The 22,883-nt window shown below is 34.3% G+C and overlaps 2 protein-coding genes across 2 annotated transcripts; both read right to left on the reverse strand.

The window, feature by feature from the left end:
- Positions 1-23: 23 nt before the first annotated feature.
- Positions 24-8,216, reverse strand: LOC132550456 (sialate O-acetylesterase-like). The gene is made up of 8 exons (XM_060214524.1): positions 7,890-8,216; positions 6,461-6,599; positions 4,491-4,653; positions 3,406-3,488; positions 2,661-2,791; positions 2,093-2,247; positions 1,533-1,728; positions 24-254 (listed from the first exon to the last, which is right to left on the reverse strand). Exons 1-8 carry the CDS (start codon positions 8,178-8,180, stop codon positions 24-26), a joined length of 1,389 nt encoding a protein of 462 aa, XP_060070507.1. The 5' UTR covers positions 8,181-8,216.
- Positions 8,217-10,739: 2,523 nt separating this feature from the next.
- LOC132550457 (sialate O-acetylesterase-like) lies at positions 10,740-20,654 on the reverse strand. Its single transcript, XM_060214525.1, has 9 exons — positions 20,627-20,654; positions 18,051-18,385; positions 17,694-17,835; positions 17,069-17,228; positions 15,400-15,488; positions 13,499-13,629; positions 12,586-12,740; positions 11,905-12,100; positions 10,740-10,970 (listed from the first exon to the last, which is right to left on the reverse strand). Exons 1-9 carry the CDS (start codon positions 20,652-20,654, stop codon positions 10,740-10,742), a joined length of 1,467 nt encoding a protein of 488 aa, XP_060070508.1.
- Positions 20,655-22,883: the final 2,229 nt, after the last annotated feature.

Raw genomic sequence — 22,883 nt, forward strand, 5'->3', positions numbered from 1 at the left:
TTATTTTGTCGTTTTATATACACTCAAAGGAAACTGTTGTAGAATGGTGGCCCCGGGAGGTCTGTATCCCTTCCGTACACAGCACACTTCTTGAACTCACATGGGCTTTCTCGCCACGCATATCGGACAGCGGAGACGGTCGTTTGGCCACACCGACTCGTACTGAGTGTTACAGACGATATATCGTGTGATGCCACAGGTGCTGGTAACCAATTTCCGTTGTTTTTATCGCATATTGTAGTAGAGCAACAAACCTATCATATGTAATGATTAATTATTAGTATGCATTCACAAATGTTTCTCTATCTTTTTTTCTCTCTATTTTTGTTTTAAATAAAACATTTGGTTGTACATCTGTTTTCTAGATCTTAAGCGACCAACGCATTCATCATTAAGATGATTAACTGTTTGTCCCTTAGGTCTGTAATAATATTTTCCCGGCATACTTAATAATTAAGGAAACACTTTATATAGTCAACCATTTCTTTATATGATTGTAAAACATAGAAATAAATAAATACAAATATCATACCACGTTTTCATTAGTAGAACAATATTAACAAATAATTCAAAGGATGGCGTACTTAGATCAAATACTTAATTTGATCATTCAGGTGTTTTACAGTGACGGTGCAAAATCTTATGTAGAACTAGAAAGAAATAGAACACAATGTCCCGTATGGAGGAAAGTAGTAAAATGCGAACTTCAGTATGCACGAATATCAGTCGTTTGTTTGCTTGAGTTTTTTGCGAGGAATTACGATAATTTTCAAGGAACAATAGAACTTTCAATCACCCCCCCCCCCCCCCCCCCAAAGGAAAACCCCCCGATTTGATTCAAATTAGTTGAAAATACAACAGTCTTGTTGGCAGGCAGACCAGACCGAGAATAAGATCGAACCAGGCCCTTTCCATTCATCAAACGCTTAACTTGATTGAGTAAGTTCTGTTGTAGATTAATATAGACATTGGCGTTGGTCAGGAACATTCATTTGTATAAAATTTTATTATTGGTTTATATTTTTTCACTCGTTCGGGGGAGGAAACTCTTAAAAAACAGTGCTATACTAACAAACCAACAGAAATCGACGTAACGCAGGGATCTATCTCACAGAGAAAACGGCTTAGAGGTCCTAAGGTTAATCTCAACCGATACTGACACATGGGAAAAAAACATGTATGTAATGTTAGCGTTAAGCAAAAAAAAAAACTTAAAAATAAATACCCCCCCCCCCCCAAACAAAAAACAAAAAAAAACAAAAAAAAACAAAACAAAAATAATAACCCCCCCCCCCCCCTCCAAAAAAAAAAAAAAAAAATAAATAAATAAATAAAATACAATCAAAAAACTGATATAACATTTTAAAAACTGTTCAAACACTTAAATCATATCCCGCACTTTAGGTATGGAGCATGCATGCAAGAGTATTTCGAAAATTATTTCGTTTTTGGATTGACCTCACTTATAAAACTGAAATTTGACTGGAACTTACAAAGTTTGTTTAGATGGATATTTATAGATTCTCAGTTACCTCAAAGTTAGTAACGTTATCGTTCACTCTAATGGGCGTTCGTCCTTGGTCGTATTCTATGTTTAGAGAGTGTCCTGTCAAATGGTAGTCTGACGGATAAGGACCTTCAAATTCCAGTCCAGACTGATGGTACGCTACACCGAGTGCTGACAATGCCAAACGGGAAGCCACATCCTGTTTGAAACGTGGGTGTATGCTAATTCATAAAGAAACATATAAAACATAGGTCAGTATGATGTCATACAAAAAGGCATTGGAACAGATGGACAAAAAAAATGGTTTCTGCTGTGGCTACGTAATATATTCGTTTGAACATTCGTAATGTCTTTAATTTTCATAACTTAATTCTTACATGTATTGCTTAAACTATTTCCAACATTTAATTGACATAGTCTTTACACATCAAAAAGCCGAAACAGAAATTGAAAATACTTTGAAGATTTTAAAGTTTGATGTACATGTGTGGAGCAAAAATATAGCAAGTCTTTATAGGAGTAGATAAATAGAAACGTCTTGATTTCAACAAGTTAAAGGGTACATACAAGTAAACCTACACTTACCTGCCGTATGGGGAAGTAAAATCTGGTAGGTCTATAGTCACAGACATGAATGTATTTGGCATCTTCGCGTTTGGTACTTTCCCATAATGTGCTGTTTGGGCCCATCTCAGAGACGGAAACCCTTTATTTTCCTCTCCTGTTCTCCAAGGTGCCAGCTGTAGATATAAGAACTTTTTGTAATGTCTGGATTATATCACAGATATTTACGGATGAAATACAATTCACATCTTCAACATTGGCATCAAATATATATAACAGACATTTGCGATGTTTGGTTACTTTATAACTTGTATCAGCGTTCTCAGTTGATTTTTTTATATATACCAATCATACATAAACATTAAACTCTTTATTAACGATACGTTTGATAATTAATTGATTATTGTCTAATAAAAAAAGTGCATTTTATGATGGATGACATAGTTTTAAAAATATATGACGAATACATATGCAACTTTTTACATTATAAGTCATACAGAATTACTAACATTTTATTAAGTTTGATTTTAAAATGTTTGTCATAACACCATTATACTGTTTTCGCGGCGGCTTGATTAGCATGGAATACCTGTACAAATCCAAATGGAAATTCTGCTGACGTTGTGTGAAGGGATGCCGAGCTAAATTTTTGTCTCCAGTCGTTTATCATAGCTGGGAACTGACAACTATACAAATCAGGCCGTCCAGCATTTGCCTCCCCTACAACAAGCAAAAGCATGAACATCCCTTATACAACGTACATAATGTCTATCACATTTCTATAAAAGAAATTAAATAGAGTGGTTTATTAATGTATTATATATAATAGTAACCTGGTTGTTCGAAATAATGTTTGTCAGTCGCCATAAATGTAAGAACATATTCAGTCAATTTTCTTGTTCTGAGTGGGATTTTTTCTGCTGTCATTTACACGTCAGACAGGTATACAAGTTCGATGAAGGACATCATCTAAGTTTACCGTTGAAGAATTACGGAAACATGTTAGTGTTTCCCAGCTTTCCGACATATATTGACATCTTTCTTGGAAGTTGGGACCTAGTGCTTCAAGTCACCATGCGACAAATGCATTTATGTATATTAAGTCTTCTTTGTAGACGATAAACATCATCAGCACATGTAAGTAACTTGAGTGAGTTGTTGTCAGTACGCGAACAACAGAATAAACAGACAGAACGTATGGTAATGGAGTCAATAACAGTGCAGTAAAAATTCGGTTTATACTGCATTGATGTATCCTTCGTCTTATGAACAATAGACATGTTTACAGCGAACGAGAAATGAATAGCGTATAGTTATCATACATTAAACAATACCTTGGTACCAGATAGCGCCATAAATTGTGTTTCGAGTCAGAGGATGCATCATTGCATTCCACAGATCAGAGTTATGGATGTTTCTGAAAATACAATATAGTACATTAATTTCTCAGACGTTCTATTTTTGAAAATGATTGAGTATCAACATGTTTGTATCTTAAAGATAAATTATCTTCAGAGGTTCAATGCGGATTTTCTGTGATAATTGCGAATCGTTTTAAATGCCAGATAACTGTTGAATTTGCTGAAACATAGGAAAAAAAAAAAAAAAAAAAACCAATTTGTCGTCTTTCCTTGAGGATTAGGTAATATGAGATAGACTTTTCTCCATTTTTCATAGAATCGCAATTTGTTTGGAGAAATGTCAGTTTGATTTAAATATGATATGGCAATCGGCAGAAAATGGTACAGAAACATTTATAATTTACATTGATAGCCGGGGACCGTTTAGGATAAATACGGCCACGGTGTTAATGCAATATTTTGTAGATCTTAGCGGCAAATGCTATACATAAGAAAAAGCAAATATGGTTGGATGACCATTTTGATAAATGTACTGATATTCAGTATATCTATTATTCTGATCTATTTCAGTTTATTCCAAATGAGTTGAAATTTCGAAAAAGATACAACCTCTCCAATATTATCAGAATGTCATGTTCATGCACTGACAACAGTGACAGTTGAAGTCGTCTGGTGTGTATGCACTTATAACGCATATAAATAAACGGCAAGGTAACAAACAGAGGTTAAGGGACGAACACAGGCTACCTAAACTGTAAACAAGCTAATGTCATCGGGATATATATGTTACAAAGTGTATCTTTTTCAAGCCCGGATAAGGAGAAAGACATTATACAACTCTCTAGCGGATATCTATCGCTTGATGTTTTTTCCTGTTTCTTCCGCTATTTCAATGTTTCAACCCTAACCACCTTTTTCTGTTTTGATTGGCCCTTAAAATCAAACGTGTGTAACGGTAATAGAAAATATCACTGAATCTGAAGAATTCAAATAATCTGTAAACAATATCAACAATACATAACTTCTCGCCTAACACACGGCCTTCTAAATTTACTTACCTTTTTCCGGAATGAGAACATTGACTTAAGGCAGACGTCGAAGACCACCATTCAATTTTCGTTCCACCCCAATTCGACTCGATTAATCCGATTGGATATTTGAATTGTGACGACATTTGTTTTCCAAATAACCAACACACAGCCGAAAAACCACCCAGGTTTCCTGTAGGAATACAAGAGAGATAATTTCGATATCTATTTTTGGACATTGAGGAAAATCACCTCCAGGTCGCTTTATAATAATCTGTACATAGATTATGTTCACGTAACAAGAAAATCCACAGACAGACTTACAGACCGTTTCCAAGGTTTAACCTATTAAGGACGCCATCATAGTGCCACCAAACAGAACTGATAAAATCTGTTGTGATAACATATCTGTGGTGTTACCTCCCTTTGCAAAAATCAACCTCAATGTAATAACCGGAATTGAACACTCGTTTGGATACATCATATATATATATATATATATATATATATATAGCCATTCAGCTAATATTGTATCACTGTAGACATGACAGATGGCTAAATCTTCTTGTTCTTGTTCTTGAAAATTAAACAGAGCAGAATAAATATGTATGTTCTGAAAACACTCTCGTCATATCTTTTTTATTGTGACGCGAGGACGTCAAACTCAACGAAATATGATATCGGAAAATGGATAAATGACCGGATAGGATCAAAAGTAAACATTAAAAAATGGATTAAGTGTTCTTTAAAAAAATGAAAATTACAGTTGTTGGGTAGCACAACAGTACACGATTTGCGATGTGCACACGATATGAAAATTGGACGAAATAAGCTATCGCACATTTGTTCGATTCTGTCATGGTTGATATAAATTTAGGAATGACTTTTTATTTTCTAAATATCCAAGAATACAGCTAAGGATATCTCCGTAGCCATTAGTATATAGGTTGGACACTTGTAGATATATTAGATAATCACTGAATAGTTAAATACACTCGTAATTTTAAGTGTTTTGTTTACAAAGAGGCACACGTGACCAGCCTTAATATATGGACACACATCGTATATGTGAACACTAAATGGACGTCTCTTTTTGTCACAGTAATGTTAATTTAAAATCTCATACCGTCAGAAAGGAAATTTTATTGTCATTATTTCTGTATTACTCTCATTTTCATTCATTTTGTAAACAAAAAATATATGCTCAGGTAAAATCTTGTTAAACGGGTGACCCAGACGGTGCGGATCCGGACCTGCCACGTATATACCCGTATACAGGTTAACTTTTGTTGCCCGAGGGACCACTACCCACATTCTGAGGTGTGAAACTAACTACGATATGACTAATTAATGCAGGTCCAGTGTTATTTCAAATACTGTCGAATTAAAAATGACTTTTATAATCACCGATCAATTTTAATGTTCATGTGATCACTATTTCGTAATAACTTCACACGAGTTTTCCGTTTAATTTTCAATCCGTAATATTAGCCAACCATTTTACCAAATCGCAGAAAAAGCGTAATTCTATCGCACAGTTGTACACACAATACTGTTCGTGTTTGTGTGCGCACGAAGGTTTTGGTGCGTTGTAAGTACCACAACTGTACTTAGTACTTTAAACGGGACCCTCAATCCACTCACTACTGATATCAATAAGGATATTTAAAGTAACACATTTTTATCGTTAAAAAATTATAAACCATGATCAACAAAGTTTACCCCAATACTGAATTGATATCAACAATTTTTTTCAATATTAAACCCCCTAATATACTTTACTTTTGTTATAAACCTATACAAAATCCTATTTTTTTAACGAATATACCAAATGTAGCCCCTAGCAAGATATTTTATTAAATTGAACCACATTGGCTCCCGCCCTTCATCGCCTCGATTCATACTCATAAGCTCTACCTACAAAAGACTTGCGGTTGAGTGGTGGTTTATGCCCCTAAAACAAAATATTACTTCTGGTTGATGTACACTGAATACTATACCTTGAGCAGTAGTCCAATGCGAAGCAGGTTTCACATTGAAATCTTGTAGTTCAATCCCAGACTGTGCATGTTGTGCTTTGAATAAACGGATATTGCTGTAACTAGAAGCCTCTACATACTCTGCGCTAGCGTTGAGCAACTGAAATCGACCAAAAGATTACTTTTCAAATTAAATCCCTACTACTTAAAAATATGTTTCATATACACATGTGTTAAAAGTCATCTTCAGTGTCGGAGATGTACACAGTTACCCTAGTCTGTTTTAAGATTTCCAGTTGTAGATTAGTAGATGTATTGATTTGAATTGAGCGAAATCACGTATAACTGATATACACATCAGCATTTTGTCATTCTCCAAATGCGACAATAAGCAGCAGACAGTATGAACGATTGTAAATAGCAGAGGCATAGTACTGATAATCATTTCCATACACCTAGCGCATTTGTTTTGATATTTTGTCACGGGTGTACTCTAACTTCATTTAAAATCTTTAAAATGTTGGTTTTGTTTATGAAAGGCTTTATTAGACAAGGTGGGATAGTATACCACAGCATCAGGGGTATGCTATCTTAGCAAGGCTACCTTGCCTCTTGCACACAATCTGCATATCGCAGATCTCTTTCTGTAGTTGTGCAGTTTTAAATGATAAACCAATTATTCCAACGACGCATAAAAATCCCTCAAACTCGGTTTTGGCAAGTATCCAAATAAATTTTTGAATAACAATGTTTGAAAACGTGATCAATCCAAAGAGCAGTTAATCAAACTATTGCACCTTTATTACGTATTGAGTAGTTGTAGTTATCAACTGGGTGGAAAAACAAGACATCACCAACATGCAAATATAATCATAATCCAAACTCAAAATCAACAAAATTAAGGTATACTATGAACAAAAGAAATATTTTTAATGGGATTCTTGAAAAAGTACAAGTAAAATAAGACCAGGTTATCTGGAAGAGTACGCGTCTTCTGCCTCATCGACGACACCCGCCATATAAGTCTTCATCAATCCAAGTAAGAGATGTCATGTTCTCTAATGGCAACTAGATATACAACAACGGAGCCCAGAGGCAAACTAGCAAGTATCATAAAAATATAATATTTCTCAACGAAATCGCTTTGACCACCGTAAAACTTGTCAAAGTTTCCATCAACCTTCAGCTGTAACATGTAACACCATAGGTTGGGGATGCAGGAATGTTGCTCTCCAGTAACGGAAAATTTACAGAATTGAAATCATTATGGTCAGACAGCTTGGTGGAAGCTGCCATATTAGTTTCGTTTTAGGAAAAGATTGAAATACGCTTCTATTGCTGTCTGCCGTGTCCTTGATTTGCAATTCTGATGTTTATATACAATGGACGTGGCCATTAAAACTCTTGTTATTAAAAGAAGGGACGTCATTAATTAGACAATATTACTCACTCCATACACGCCAAATTCCATGTTACTCTGTCCAGAGCATACCCACACATCACCGAACATCACGTCATGTAGGGTTATCGTCCCTTCACTTGATTTTGCAGATAAAGTATAAGGACCATAATTGTTACCAGTGACCGCTACTTTTCCTATCCATGTCATAACCCCTGATGCGTTTTGTGTGACAACATCATCAGAGACCTTATGACCATTCAGAAACAGCTGAACCGTGTCCCCTAAGTGGGAGGATGTTCCCCACACGATCGCTCCACTAGCTCCTTGTTGCAGCACCATATGGTCGGTGTAATAGGAAGCAAATTTAAAAGTCGAACTTCCCACTGAAAATGTCAATATTTGTTATTTTTCAAATTGTGACATGATTCAGAATAGAGACATAAACTTGAGTTCTTCAGAACTGATCATATATATGACAATTACGAAATTTATTGAATTATAGTATACCTCCCCTTCTTAATATTGAATTTTTTTCCGATCACTAAAGATTTTCCCCAGACCCGGCTTTCAAAAGTTAAGTCTTTAGGATCACTGACGAGTCCATGCAGGACGAAACAACTCTACGATTCATTATTTGGCGCTGCTGTATCTTTTTCTAAATTTGCATAAAACCTTTTGTTCACTTGTATGTCTGTTGAACAAACTAACCGCCTAACGTCATCATGTTCAAGCTTGCTTCATCATTAAAGGTACTTTGCGCTAACTATTTGCAAACTTCATGTATAAGCTAATCTCTGGTGATGTTATATTTTAGGATGTTTAGGTTAAGGACAAGATCATTGTCAATATTCATGGAGAACCATAAACAGTTGGCGATAGAACTTTAACACCTTTGGACAAAGTTGATTTGTGGTTCAAATTTCAAAATCACTCTTACTAAAATACCAATCGGTTTTTAAATAAGAGCGTTGGCATTTATGTTTTACAGACAGGTTTTGATAACTAAATAAATGTTGTAAATTGTAAATAACAGAATTTGATGATATAGAGCATTACTTACAGTCAACACCATTGCATATGATTAGACAGCACAGTAGCCAACTCGTTCCAGCCATTGCTTTAAACCGAGTCTCCAAACAACAGTGCATCAGAACTTAATCCTTATCTATACATTTTATTGGCTTATCGCGATGGCCTTGAGTTAAGGTGAGTGTCTATATATAAAGGGAACATAGAACCAGTGGTATTTACAATAATTATTCTAAACACACGTCACCGATAAGACGACCATGTCTTTGTCTGGTGACTAATGCCAATCTAAGTTTGTAGACAATGAATTATATTTGCTTGGCCGAATATAAAATTTATATCATCTTTTCATATTCCAAATAGACAATTTGTTCTTCGCACAAAGCAGAGGGCGGTTTGAACTATTTTTAGATACTTTTCGGTGTCTCGGTAAGGGCCATGTCCTTCATGGCTTTGTTAGGTATTCAGCACTTTAAAAACGAAGTATATCTGTAATTGTAAAAAAGAAAACTTAAATGATGACTACTACAACATGAAGACTACTATATATTATACATATTGTCAATAAAACATTTCGATGACATTCATGGACGTTTTATTTACATCATTACTGTGTTCTCGTGGAATTGGTTGTTACTTTAAGTCCTCGAAATTATACGTCTGTTAGTGATAATCATGACGAAGGTAGACGTTTAATGGATCAAAATGCTAGTAGATTTTGTAAGGAAAATTTCATAGAAATCAATTCGTAACGAAAATGCATACTCTTGTAAAATTACAAAATTTGTGGACGACGGGGAAAAATGGATTTTACATCATGTCATCTAGATGTCCATAGGATTGAGTCATATTGCGACCATGCTCATGGACTGATCATCAAATTGTTGTAGAGATATGTTAACCATTAAAGTTATTGTTAATCAAAACTTTTATTACAGAAATACAATAAATTCCAGGTTCCTAAGAGATCACTAGAATAGACATAACTATTTTGATATCATGCAGTAGTTATCAATTAAATACTACGTGCAGTTTTTACCTGAAGAGAAATCACAGAATATCAAAATATTAAGAAAGTAACTATTGTTTAATACTCAAAACATATTTAAAACATTAAAAACAATAAACATTATCAAAATAATATACATCAAAGGATAGTTTGTATATCAGATTTAGTATATAAAAACAGACACCTCCCCCCCCTCCATCACAAAAAAGAAAAAGGTTTGAAATTAATAAATAATACAAATATAATACATTTTAAAAACTTTTGCTGGATACTGTGTTCTCAATTGAGAGCGTGCCCTTACTTTATTTGATTATTACAAGGCAGATGTCGTCGATGAAGCAGAAGGCTCTTACTCTTCCGGAACCCCTTGCACTTATGATATTTGTTTTTTTCAGGAATCTTTCTTTTGTTCGAATTTTACTTGTAATGTTTTCGAGGTTTGATATATATTATACAATATAGTATAATTATGATAATATAAAATGCTTTTCTCAAATTTTCAATTTACTTGACAACAGAGAATAATAAAAAACGATATTTTAGATATTTTAACAATTCATTAGGTAAGCCTGCTCTTTCTTGACTCTATATCCTTCTGTTTTTTCCTTCTGAGGATGTCTCATTAGGTAATCGTCCTGACCATTGTTTAACGAGACGTTTACACATGATATCTGTGTTCGTTTTTATTCATTAAAAGCAGTATTTCAAACTGGATGTATTTCAGTGTAATACATAGACGATATTTTAAATATTAAAAAAAAAGCAATGATGATAAAAAGAAAACCGCGAGGATCAACTGATAACACGGAAAAATTAATGACGCTCATTCATGTATCGATTTATTACATTTCATTCTACAATTAATGAAAACTGTGAAAGAACGGTGGTCCTGGAAGATCATTATCTCTTCCGTATACGGCGCACTCCTTAAAGTCACATGGACTTTCCCGCCAAGCATATCGAATGGCTGATACCGGAACGTGACCACAGGCACTTGTATCAAACGTGATAGATGAGATATCGTGTGACGTAATTGGACTTGGTAACCACACACCGTAGTTTAAGTTACATTCACGATAAGAACAGCAAATCTGGAATTCATAAACGCATGAATGATAACGTGATAATTTTAGCTGATTAGAACAAAAAATAAAATGAGAGCTTCGAAGATTCAATGCTCTTGCTGCAATCAACGTGCTTTTTGTATATTGTATTTAACGGCAATGTAATGGCAAACAGCATTGTTTAGGTAAAATTTATTTGGTTTTCAAATTACCATACAGAATATGTTCATTTTCTGTACATAACAGTTTTTTTTTTAATTTGGAAGATTTATAACATTTCAAAATATGCATTGATACCCCCTACATGTTGTCATATAGTCAAGAGAATTGATAATATATATGACATTATATGTATATATAATGCAGCCTAATCATGGCGCCATGGTAACAGATATATGACGGTGTGATAGCAGTATAAATGTGTCTACCAGTACAGCATCCAATAATCCACGGATATCGTTTTTATATGTTATTGTCTGTGTTGAGCACGTGACCTCTACACCATAAAAAGAGACGTTTGATGTAATAATGCCTCGCATTTTTATCATAACGTCAAGCGCCAAACCTAGCACGCACTATTATTGGTACTTCCCTTGAATGGAAACTTACTCGATGACTGACCAGAGCATCAAATAAGCGATTACAAATGGTTTACCAGTTATCAGTTTAAAGTGATATTAGATATGTTGTTACGTGGCCATGCCCATTTTAGACTTTGCAGTGTGTTGATGCTATCAACTAGCATTCGAACGTCCTCTTTATCCATATATTCAGTTCTTATATGGGAACAATTTTGTGAAAATGAAAAAGTTCCCTCTTTGCGCTTTATTTTCCTTTAATACCCAATGTAAACCTAGGAACAGAGTTATGTAAAGCAAGATCCTTAAGAATGAACATTTATCAATTCTATACACTCAAGTACTTATTTAATATACAAACTATGGTAAACGAAAATATTTACCTCGAAGTTACTGACGTTAGTATTCACTCTGATGGGCGTTCGTCCTTGGTCATATTCTATATTTAGAGAGTGACCAGCCTTGTGATAATTAGAGGGATACGGCCCTTGGTACTCTAGTCCGGACTGGTGATATGCAACACCAAGAGCTGATAGGGCCAGACGGGAAGCTACGTCATGTTTGAACCGAGGATGGATGCTTTTATGTAAAACAAGTATCATAAGAAAATATATGGTTACTAACGTAAATGAGCTCAGCTTTTAGCAATGCGTTTAAGAACTGTTTCAGGAAATATGGGAAATGAAGATATGCTTGTGTTAATAGTATTCCTTTCATCTTTCCTTAAGTTGTAAGTTATTAGGGTGTTGGATTTCTCCATAAATAATATAAGAAAGTGAGATGACTGATTTTGTTAGTGATTCAATTTTAAAGGTTTTAATATATTGGTTCATAACTGGGTTGTCGCTGCAATGCGGTACTGCAGTAAAACATAGTATGCAGAAATATTTATGAATTCAATACAAAACGAGTGAGCCCATTTGAAATCTTTAAAAGAGTTTTTTTGCTCTTCCATTTCCAGTAAATCTAGATTTATATTTGATGAATCAATGGGGAAATTACGATATAAACTATGTTCAATGCTGTTTTTGCTTTAAGGCATAAGGTTGATTGTGTGACCTTACGTTCCATAAGGTGATTTAAAGTCTGGCAAATCCATTGCTACTGCCATAAACGTTTGCGGCATCTTGGCGTTCGGCACTCTCCCATACCCTGCTGTCTGCATCCATCTCATCCATCCGAAAAAAGTGCCGTTTGTGCCGTTGTGGTTCCCTGCAAGCTACAATATCAGTTTCAGCTAAGGTTTTGTTCTCAATGTTACAATTAATATCCAAATAATGAACAGAGATACAGTGAACTAAATTATGTATTCCAATGAAGAACAAATGAATCATCAATGATTGGTGACAGATTGTGTTATTGTGTAGACACATGCGTTTGGTAATATTGGCAATTTGTTGGCTACTCCTCACGTCAAAAGAATGGAGGAAGTGTTTCATGTGATAATGTAAAGCCTAAATTGACAAGCTAATTGTGTTGGCGATACAATTTCAACGTTTTATGCAATTAAGTTTCATTTGATCGGAACGTATTCATGATTAGAATGTCAAACGAATTTCCATGGATTTTTCTTTAATGAAAACTTTGAAGGGTAACGGTAATAATAATCGCCATAAGTATATGTACAATAATTCTTTCATCAATGGAAAACGTATATATATGATATAGTGAGAATTTTTGCGATTACAAAAGTTTAAATGGATTTGACAATAAAACGTCAAGTTGTCAAGAAAGTATGCACACCCTTGACACCCACATACAAAATCACTTCCTGCCATGAAATTCATTTATTGTAAAATAGTCACAGGGTATATATCTGGTAACCATTTTTAGCCTTCATTTAAAAGATAATACCGGAGAGAATAAAGACGCGTAAGTGATAATACACAAGTGGAACATAATGCCACTTCAAACCGAAATATCTACAATGTATATTTCATGAGGAAGAAGACGTAATTATGAGGATTTAGTAGATACCTGTACAAATCCAAACGGAAAGTTGGGGGAAGTCGTCTGTAGTGAAGCGGTGCTAAATTTCTGCCTCCAGTCCTTAATCATGGCAGGAAACTGGCAGCCGTATTTACCGGGTTTATTCAAGTTTGACTCGCCTGTAGACACGCACACATAGTTAACATTTATCATGATTAATTGCAATGTTTTGTAACAGCTAAACAATTAAGAAATGTATCAACAACTTAAAAAAAGAAACATTAATCAGAAAAAGGTATTATTTTTATATGACCACAAATAAAGCGCGGCATAAAACTATGTATTACTGAACAGCACTTTAATTGGCTCCGTTTTCTTTATCTTGCTCTAGGGCCTTGAATTAACTTTTCTTGTATTCATTTAGAGTTTATTGTAGGTTTATGAGGCAAATCCATGATATCTACTCATTGTAAAGTTTATGATGTTTTGATGAAACGGAGAGATTGAAAACGCTTCACCATCTCGAGATACAAATTAACCACTCTTCATTTACATTCCAGTTCACAAAAGATTGTTTAAGTGTGAAGTACTGTCTACAATATCTAATAGCGGACTGTCATTGTAATCCTTCCATATTGAAATTGGAGAGTTTAACACTTTCATTAATTCCACAATTTCTTTTAGAGGCAGCTTATGTTTTCATGTTTCTGGTCAGCAGCAAGCGTTGAAGTGGAAACGTTAGAAGTAAAAGGTCTTTCGATAATCGAATGCGACCAATGGCAATAACTCCATGGAAACCACTGATTTACAATGATAACATGCTAAACGACGTTTTATTCTTTGACACACGTGTCGATTCTTATCGGTAGAAAAGGTGAAATTACAATGAAAAATCATTTATCACATTGCCACTATTTAACAAACTAAAATAAAAATGTCCTCGAACAATTGAAACACCGTTTCGGCATCGAAATATAATTACAACCATGTTTATTAAACAAGAAAACGTTAATGAACAACACAAACGTCCAAAGAAAGACAACGTAGCCGCATTGAAAAAAGGAAACTGAACAAAAAAATTATATTCGTACGTAAACTTATTTTCAAGATAATATCTTGTATGAACTAATAATCATCGTATACGCAAATCAAATAATATTGTATGTACAGCTTATTAGCTATGTTATAATACAACTTATCCCATACAAATAAGTTTAGGATAGTATATACGTGTTTTTGTTGATACGAATGGTTACCTATATAGCTGAACCTGGGATAAGAACAGCAAAAACAGCTATTCCAGTTATTTGGGAAAATGTATTTTACGACTGTTTGCGTATTCAAGACAGTACATCGATCTCACAAGTATTATGCGTACAATAACTCGTAACAGACACTAAGTTATATGTACACTTATTACTTGATTTGATGAAGAAACTTAACCTTGATGTACCAAAGAATCATTAAATTGATTTTTCCTTGAGTGAACTCATCGTTATAGTAACTTAATTTAACAATGTCTTATCGTCTTCAGAACACCGAGTTTCATATGATGACTTTCTAGGGAGGAGTTATATGACCTCAGCTGAAGTTATGAGAGTCAACCAAAGATATGACGCACTAATTTAGTGGAATCTCTTGTTTTACGACTTAAGAAGTCTAGATTATTACCGATATGTTTTATATGGGTTCCATTGACTCGATTATCAAATACAATCTCAAAGTGAATTCCAATATCACAGAAATTATTTTATAGATTACAATACCAAGCAAAGCGTTCAGAATAAACACAAAGCAATAAGGACAAAATGATTATGGTGGACTGATTGGGATTGATTTCCTGATATCGAACAGGGAATCGTAATTGTGCAGATATCACCCGGATAAATCACAACATATTATTAAATATGCCTGCAGATATCGAGATGTAATGACACATGAAAACAAACCTTGGTACCAAATAGTCCCGTATATAGTATTCCTTAGTAAAGGGCTAATCATACCATTCCACAGTGCGGAGTCGTCAAAATTGTGTGCTCTACAAATCAAAAGTCACGAAAACAGAATAATATATGTATAAAATAATCAATGTTTTACACACATACCTAAGTTTGCAGTGTAAAGAGGTTTATTCGTCGCGCTATCAAGTGACGCGATATGGTTTAATATTGCTGAAAGTCGTACATGTAAACATATATGGTCATTCAAGAACGATTTCCTTATGTATTCGAGATGAGTGCATGTGTTTTTCGGAGGCTACACTATGTTCATGTAAGCTTTCACTTGATAGTCCGGTCGTGATGCATTCCAATAGAGCTTCAGTACTAAATTATACTGTCGATAGCGCTAGCAGTACTCTACATACATTCACATTATACTCAAAACGTGTAAAGCAGTGATTGCACTTTCACAAAGCATAGCGCTAAACAGGGAGTAGTAAGTACCATTTTAGATGAAGAATTTTGCACATCTCAGCAAGGCAACTGCACCATAAAATTTCCACACAGTGACAGGTGCTCGATTAAAAGGTCATACGACAGGAAGTGTCAAGGGAGAATTTAAACATTTATTGAAGTTATATTAATACAAGTACATGTGAATGTGATTTATGACACGGCATTTGTAATCTATGCTATCAATTTGCGATGATAACCTCCCGTCATGGAAGTTCCTTGTTACATAGTCATAGAATGATGAGAACGTTGACATACCAAGGATTGAATTTTGTTCCAAGATTATGAGTACAAAACACGTTTTAAAATACATTTACTGTGCTAATGTTATTCTGAACACTATCAACAGCCAACCGGAGTAAGTTTTGTCTACGTCAGAGGCTCTAACATTCGCGGAAATTTTACTGCATATAACATATAATAAGCAAAAAATCAACATTGTGTTTATGCATTAGAGATAATTATAGCTGCTCTATGTTATTTGATAATACCCATCACCCTTTGATAATGGTTTGGGAGTATAGAAATCACATTGCATTCGATTTTTAATGGGGTCTTCGAAGAAGCTCAGTCGGTATTTCATAATGGATCTAAAAATTTAGAAAAAGTAAAAGTGTACATAAATGGGGTTAATAGACATTACTCGACATTAAATCTCGACAATGTATAAAAATAAACATATACGGAACATGCTTTAATCACCGCTTTATCTATAAACTCGAAGCTTTGGATATATCAAACAACTTGAATACGACAGCATGATAACCATCCAACAAGAAAGTAAATATTAGAAAGGTTTCCTCAAAATGAGGAAGAGGTTGATCAGTGCCAATACACCAAAGTTGTATTACAAAGGTTTAGCACCCTCCACACTCGCGCTCAACACAAACCCTCTTTTCCGATACATAAGACGACCGTCCTCACATAACCACAACAGTTGTTAAGGCAATAAATAACATAAAATTCAAAACCAAGAACACGATAACATAACATTCAATGGGGTCACGTGATAGGCATAACATTTCTTGTTCAAGGATGGAGACATTACATTCATTAACCATAAGTTAATTGCCAAGTACGATAACGAATGATAAAAATATCCAGCAATATTTAAATTCCGGATGTGCCATTTACAATATGATAATCACATATGTGTATTATTCACCTTTTCACATTTGGACATTGGGCAAGAGCGTCTTGTGAAGACCACCACTCAATTTTTGTTCCACCAAAATTTGATTCTATTAGTCCAATCGGATATCCAAATTGTGACGACAGACGCTTTCCGAACAGCCAACATATAGCAGAAAAGCTCGTCAAGGAAGCTACAGAAGATACAAGTGTGGATAAGTTGTTGTAATTGTTGTCTGGTGACCAGCCATCACAAGGAAAATCAACCAGACAATATATAATCAATAACGCAATGGAAAATCAGTCCCGGAAATAATTGATATGTTATTGATAATGAATCAATGTTTGGATGAAGTTTTATCTTTTGAATAGCATAATATTTTAGGCAACTACTTGTATATTTTAGGATCAAATCCCTATTTACCATCTTTCAATAAAATTGGTAGCTTTGGTTCATCGATGTCTTTGAATGGTTCTTTGTTTAACAAATAAGATTTTCGTTATCGATAAACTTGCCACTAACCTATTGCTATTTACATAAATAGATATCAACAGTATTTTATTGATTTCTTACTTATTTGATAAATGTATCTACTCTATATTTCAAAACCTTATTAACATTAGCATGAGCATTTTAGAACGATTGTTCTTAAACCTACATTGTGAAGGCTTTGCCCAGGGCACAATGTTATGTGCTTGGAAGTCCTCCAGACTTGATGATGAATGGAAATGTTGGGCCCTGAATACTCGAACATTTTGGTAGTTTGAAGCGTCCGCGTACTCTGATGTACTATTTATAAGCTTTTGGTAATAAAACAAATTCATTGTTATATCAATCAATAACTAGAAAAAGAAAAACGATAGATTTTGTATTTGATGTCGAATTATTACTATTATTCATTGATTAAATATATGGTATATATGAATGAAAATTTCATGATAGAGTCAACTAATTGGTTTGCTTATAAATCTGAAATAGATTGTTATTAGGTTGGAGATTTAATGTCTATACTTGCCTGACTGAGTGTGAATTCCATGTTACTTTGGCCAGAGCACAACCACACATCGCCAAACATTACATCATGTAAGGTTATCACACCTAAACTTGATCTCGCTGTAAGGTTGTACGGACCGTAATTGTGTGATGTCATAACAATCTTTACAACCCAAATCATCCCACCGTTTGTGTCATGAGTAACGTTGCTATGGGCAACTTCGTGACCATTCAGTGAAACATGGACATTATCTCCTAGTTTCGTTGATTTGCCCCATACAATTGCACCTTGAGGCCCCTTCTGTAAAACTACGTGGTCTGAGTATGTGGATGCAAATTTAAATGTTGACTCGCATACTGAAAAGAAAAAAAGACATTCAACGATTTTCAGTAACATTTGCAAAGACAGTTGGTTTGATAATCATCTACAGGCTTGAAAACAAACAGGGTTGATAGATCTACTGAATTATTCAATAGCGCCCCAAACAAACCTAAATCATGTAATACCGATAAAATGCGGCAAAATATGGATGTAAAAACAATCGAAATATGTTAAAGGGTTAATGTATTGCTCAAAAGACAAAAAGTAAATAATACCTTTCGGTGAAAACTAAAGATTGGATACAACTGAGCAAAAATCAAGAAAGAAAATACCGGCAATTCAACCGAATCTTATATCATTAAAATTAGACAATCAAAGGCAAATAAGAACTAATGATAATTTACTCAGGAGCCCGTGTACCGGAAGGGTAGGCGTCTTTTGCTTCGTTAATGACACTCGCGATGTAGATCTTGGTCACACCAACAACGAATGAAACTGCATCATACAGATGTTTTGTTTCAAAAGACAGCAATGACAATATAAGTGATTCATGCATGGCACGGACGATAAACTTAGTACTATATAGCAGCCTTCAGTGGTACTTCATTACCACTTTCATTTCTTTTAAATGAATGAAATCTTAATATTTACGTTTTGCTTTTCCTTTGCTCTTACGGATCGGCTCTTGTGAAAAGTCAAACTTTCGTGATGACTAAATTTAAATGGGAGAATTTAGATGCATGAAACATGAAAAGAAAACGATAGGTTAGTGTTCCCGTTTTCACATGGCATGTTGCTGAATTTCAGTAGTATTCTTGATGTGTTTTAGAGCTTTTTTACCATACAACATTGTTTTTTCATATTGTTAATATAAAGTGATATCATCAACTGTTCCTTTCTAATTTAACACTGGGTATTGTTTCAGAAAACAAAAAAGCAATATCCTTCTTCAAGCTTGAATTGTTGTATTATTTTCACAATCAGTATCATAGATGACAAATGAACTACCACAAACCAGATGTTTACCTTCAATTGTAAATCTACCATTTTTGTCTGCTTACTGTTTTCTAAACTCAATACCTCAAACATTACTGATTATTACTACGAAATAAAAACAATGTCAGTGGACTGCTTCTTTACAATCTAAGTTTGAGTTATCTCCCTTGACAAAAAATAATAATCAATGTTTTTTATTTCATTTTGGTTAACATATTATAACCAAGGGTAAAAAGTCAAAAATCTAAACTATATCAATAATTATGCAAAATATAACAACACTGAAATTTCAGATGCAATAAGATAAAATATCTTTACTAACAATTTTTCTTCTGTTTATAGCTGCTGAATAATCTCCCTTTTCAATGTATACAAAATTCTGAACTTTACAAAGAGCAATAACCCTTCCAATGGTTAACAAATCAAATTGCTACAAAGAATAATGGAAGTCTGTATGCTGTAATAAAGACTGAGACTTACATAAACAGAGCACTTTATGTGATCTTTTGATAAAATCATAAAATGAAATTGTCAAAATGGAAAGAACTACTGTATACAAATTCAATCATCATACACCAGAGACAGAGACATAGCTTCGCAAAAAATCCAAATTTGATTAGTGGAAGAAATTCATTTTATCTATTTCTTCTTTTCTCTCTCAACTTAACCAACAATCCTTTTAAACAAGGATTTTGATGTTGTGTCCAGTAACGATGAAACATTGCTGATTGATTAATCAATTAATTTGAAAAAAAAAAAAAAAATCCTCCGGTGCACTTGATACAAAGTAGGCCTAGAGGGGTTGACACCTCTATCCATTTGCGACAACACATTTTGCCTTATAATGTATGGTGATACCGGTGTGATCTGATGCAGCAGTCGAGGTGAACATCTCTGGTATAACATAGGTATTTCTTCTTTTGTTGCTGCAAAGGGCTACCATTGTTGTGATGTGGTATGTCCGAGATGAAATTATCAAGAGTTGGGAAACTACTGATAATAAAATAATTGTAATTCTGCAATGACAGAAGAGAAAATTAAATAACTGAATTACTGACAAGTAAATTTCAATGTTTTCACTGGGGATTTGTTTTCCTTGTATCTCTATTGCATCTTATTGTTTGCTGATATGCAGTGTGCATTCTAAATTTCAATTCCTTTGACGGTACTTTATCATATATCAGCAATGCATGCAGCGATGAAGTTGTTGAAAAATTAATTTCATGTAAAAACAACAGTTTTATTCAGGAAAAAACAGATTACACAATAGGCGACAATACCTGATGCCAGCTTTATGTTGGCAGCCATTACCCTGCTCTTTCCTTTGCCTGTGTCAACATTATTTACATGTAGACAGCAAGTAATCATTTGAACATGGAATCTGAAACACATTTAACAATATCTTGAGGTACACAATTATAACATACAAATGTGTATATATTTGTTATATATGACATAATTCCAATATTGTTATTGGTAAAGACATGATAAACTAAAACAAGTCAATAAAGAACCTACTCTGACGCTGGTGTGACTGATACTCTATACAGAAGAGTACATTGCAACAATGCAAATAAATTAATCATATTTATTCCAAAGTATTCGTTTATCTATCTTTTTAATCGTCATATATGGATTTGCCAACATACTCCTACATGATACATGTAGTGTGTTACATGATTTTGTATTTGTTTACAATAGAACAGTAGTTCTATACTTACGTACGAGTGTGTCATGTAATTTTGAGTAGTTGAGTAGTTCTTTGATAAAGAACGGGAGTTTGAGTGATTTAGTAGGAACCATAATTAAGGTTGAGGAATTCAAATGCAAACTCAATTGTCATGCAATTTACATAACAAAAAAGTCTTCCTGACACATACCTTTATATAGACAGGAAAACAAGTCAGCATGTCTGTCTGATCTCAATATCCCCATACCAGCTGAACGGTTCAATCTCTCCTCTCCATGTCTGGTGCATTCATTGTGATTTCTTATGTATAGTCATTGTATTGACTGCAGTTTAAATTGGTGTACAAACGGTCACGATCAACAATATATGAACAGTGATCATGGGAATAACGTAACCGACATTCGACCACTAATCACGACCCAGACCGACCAAACAGGATGGCTTCCATCTCTGTATAACCACATAGAACACAGTTTCTTTTCATTACATTCACACAGTTTGAGTACATAATTTTCAAAGACATGTTTGACTCTTGTCACGCTGCCCTGATATCTGACACCGTTAGCACAGTGTTGTTACCTTCGTAGTCTGCTAGTCACGGGGCTACTTATGTCGTAAATATCAATATTTTTCATAATTAAAACAAAACAAACTATTTTCTATGCTACAGTGACGATTTTGAAAATAAAGGAAACTAAAAGTCAAAATAGTATGTACTTTATTTTCTTCGAAATCAACTTCCCATTTACGTTACTCCGCTTCGCTGTCGGATTTATCTCCCTAACAACAGAACACTTTACAACCCGGAAACGTCACCAAGCAGATCCCTAACTTGTTTTATTTTTCTAATAATATATCGAGGCTGTATATATCGAGTGACTTATCAAAACAGGTTACGATGACCTTAATAATTTTAGGCATTCATATTCACTTTTAGTTATATGAATTATATCTCAAGTTTAAATGATAATGTGTGTATAGCCTACGTCTCGTACGTAACCTTCAGTATTGGTATTTAAGGTCAAAACACATTTATACATACGTCATTCGCACCTCGATCCATGAAAGAAAACTTTAAACCTACTTGTATGATAAGTTTGATGATGTCGATTCCCCTATTGTGAATTTAGAATTTATTGATGGTAACATGTCTGCTTCCTGAATCTGCGGTGTGTGTCGCACTTGATAAGATGTCCAGGGGATGGTTTCCAATATCAAGGTTTTTTGAAAGGTATCGACATCTGACAGATCAACTAATAACACAGTGTTTCGAGAGATACAAATTGATGGTCTATTTCGTCTTATTTCCGAATAGTCCATTTCATTGTGCATTGTCATACCAGGAGACATCATTGTTTTAACCTGACGTACTTGAGTCGACAAAGATTGGTAGATCCTTCCTAAGCACACTGTCTTATTGTCAGTGTACTTTGCCAATAGTGTACCAGTTAATCGTTATCTTTTTCAAAGTTCCCCCTGCCGCATAATTTCTTTGTTTTGAATAACGTATATCCTTATATGTAGATAGTGTCTTTTTTTTTGCGGTAGAGTAGTAAAAGATAGCTTTAGGATTCCATCTGTGTTTCAGGTATTACCCTCGCGTCATTCGACTCATACAGAGCAGATAAAATGTTTATTGAGTTTGTCAATAGTTAATAAAGCGGATGAAGTACGAACATGCTGATATTCTTGTACTCGGCATTGATGCAATCAGATAACAAACTTTCACATGGGTTTTTTAAAGGCGATGAAATAAGCATTTCGTTCGTACAAATCCGATTAAAATGCAGAAACGAATTCTCGTTCAATTACTCTAAAATATGAACCTTATTTATTTTACAAAAGTT

Source organism: Ylistrum balloti, unplaced genomic scaffold, assembly GCF_031769215.1.
Source record: "Ylistrum balloti isolate Yb309-2 unplaced genomic scaffold, AGI_CSIRO_Ybal_v1 Utg370124, whole genome shotgun sequence".
Lineage (NCBI taxonomy): Eukaryota > Metazoa > Mollusca > Bivalvia > Pectinida > Pectinidae > Ylistrum > Ylistrum balloti.

Coding starts and splice junctions, on each gene's coding strand:
- LOC132550456 (XM_060214524.1), bottom strand. CDS start 8,180: ATGGTGCTGCAACAAGGAGCTAGTGGAGCGATCGTGTGGGGAACATCC. Junction 4,654..6,460: donor GCATTGGACTACTGCTCAAG/GTATAGTATTCA, acceptor GTATTCCTACAG/GAAACCTGGGTGGTTTTTCG. Junction 1,729..2,092: donor TTTACTTCCCCATACGGCAG/GTAAGTGTAGGT, acceptor TTTATGAATTAG/CATACACCCACGTTTCAAAC.
- LOC132550457 (XM_060214525.1), bottom strand. CDS start 20,654: ATGGCTGCCAACATAAAGCTGGCATCAG. Junction 17,836..18,050: donor TGGAATTCACACTCAGTCAG/GCAAGTATAGAC, acceptor TATTACCAAAAG/CTTATAAATAGTACATCAGA. Junction 17,229..17,693: donor CTGGGCAAAGCCTTCACAAT/GTAGGTTTAAGA, acceptor TATCTTCTGTAG/CTTCCTTGACGAGCTTTTCT.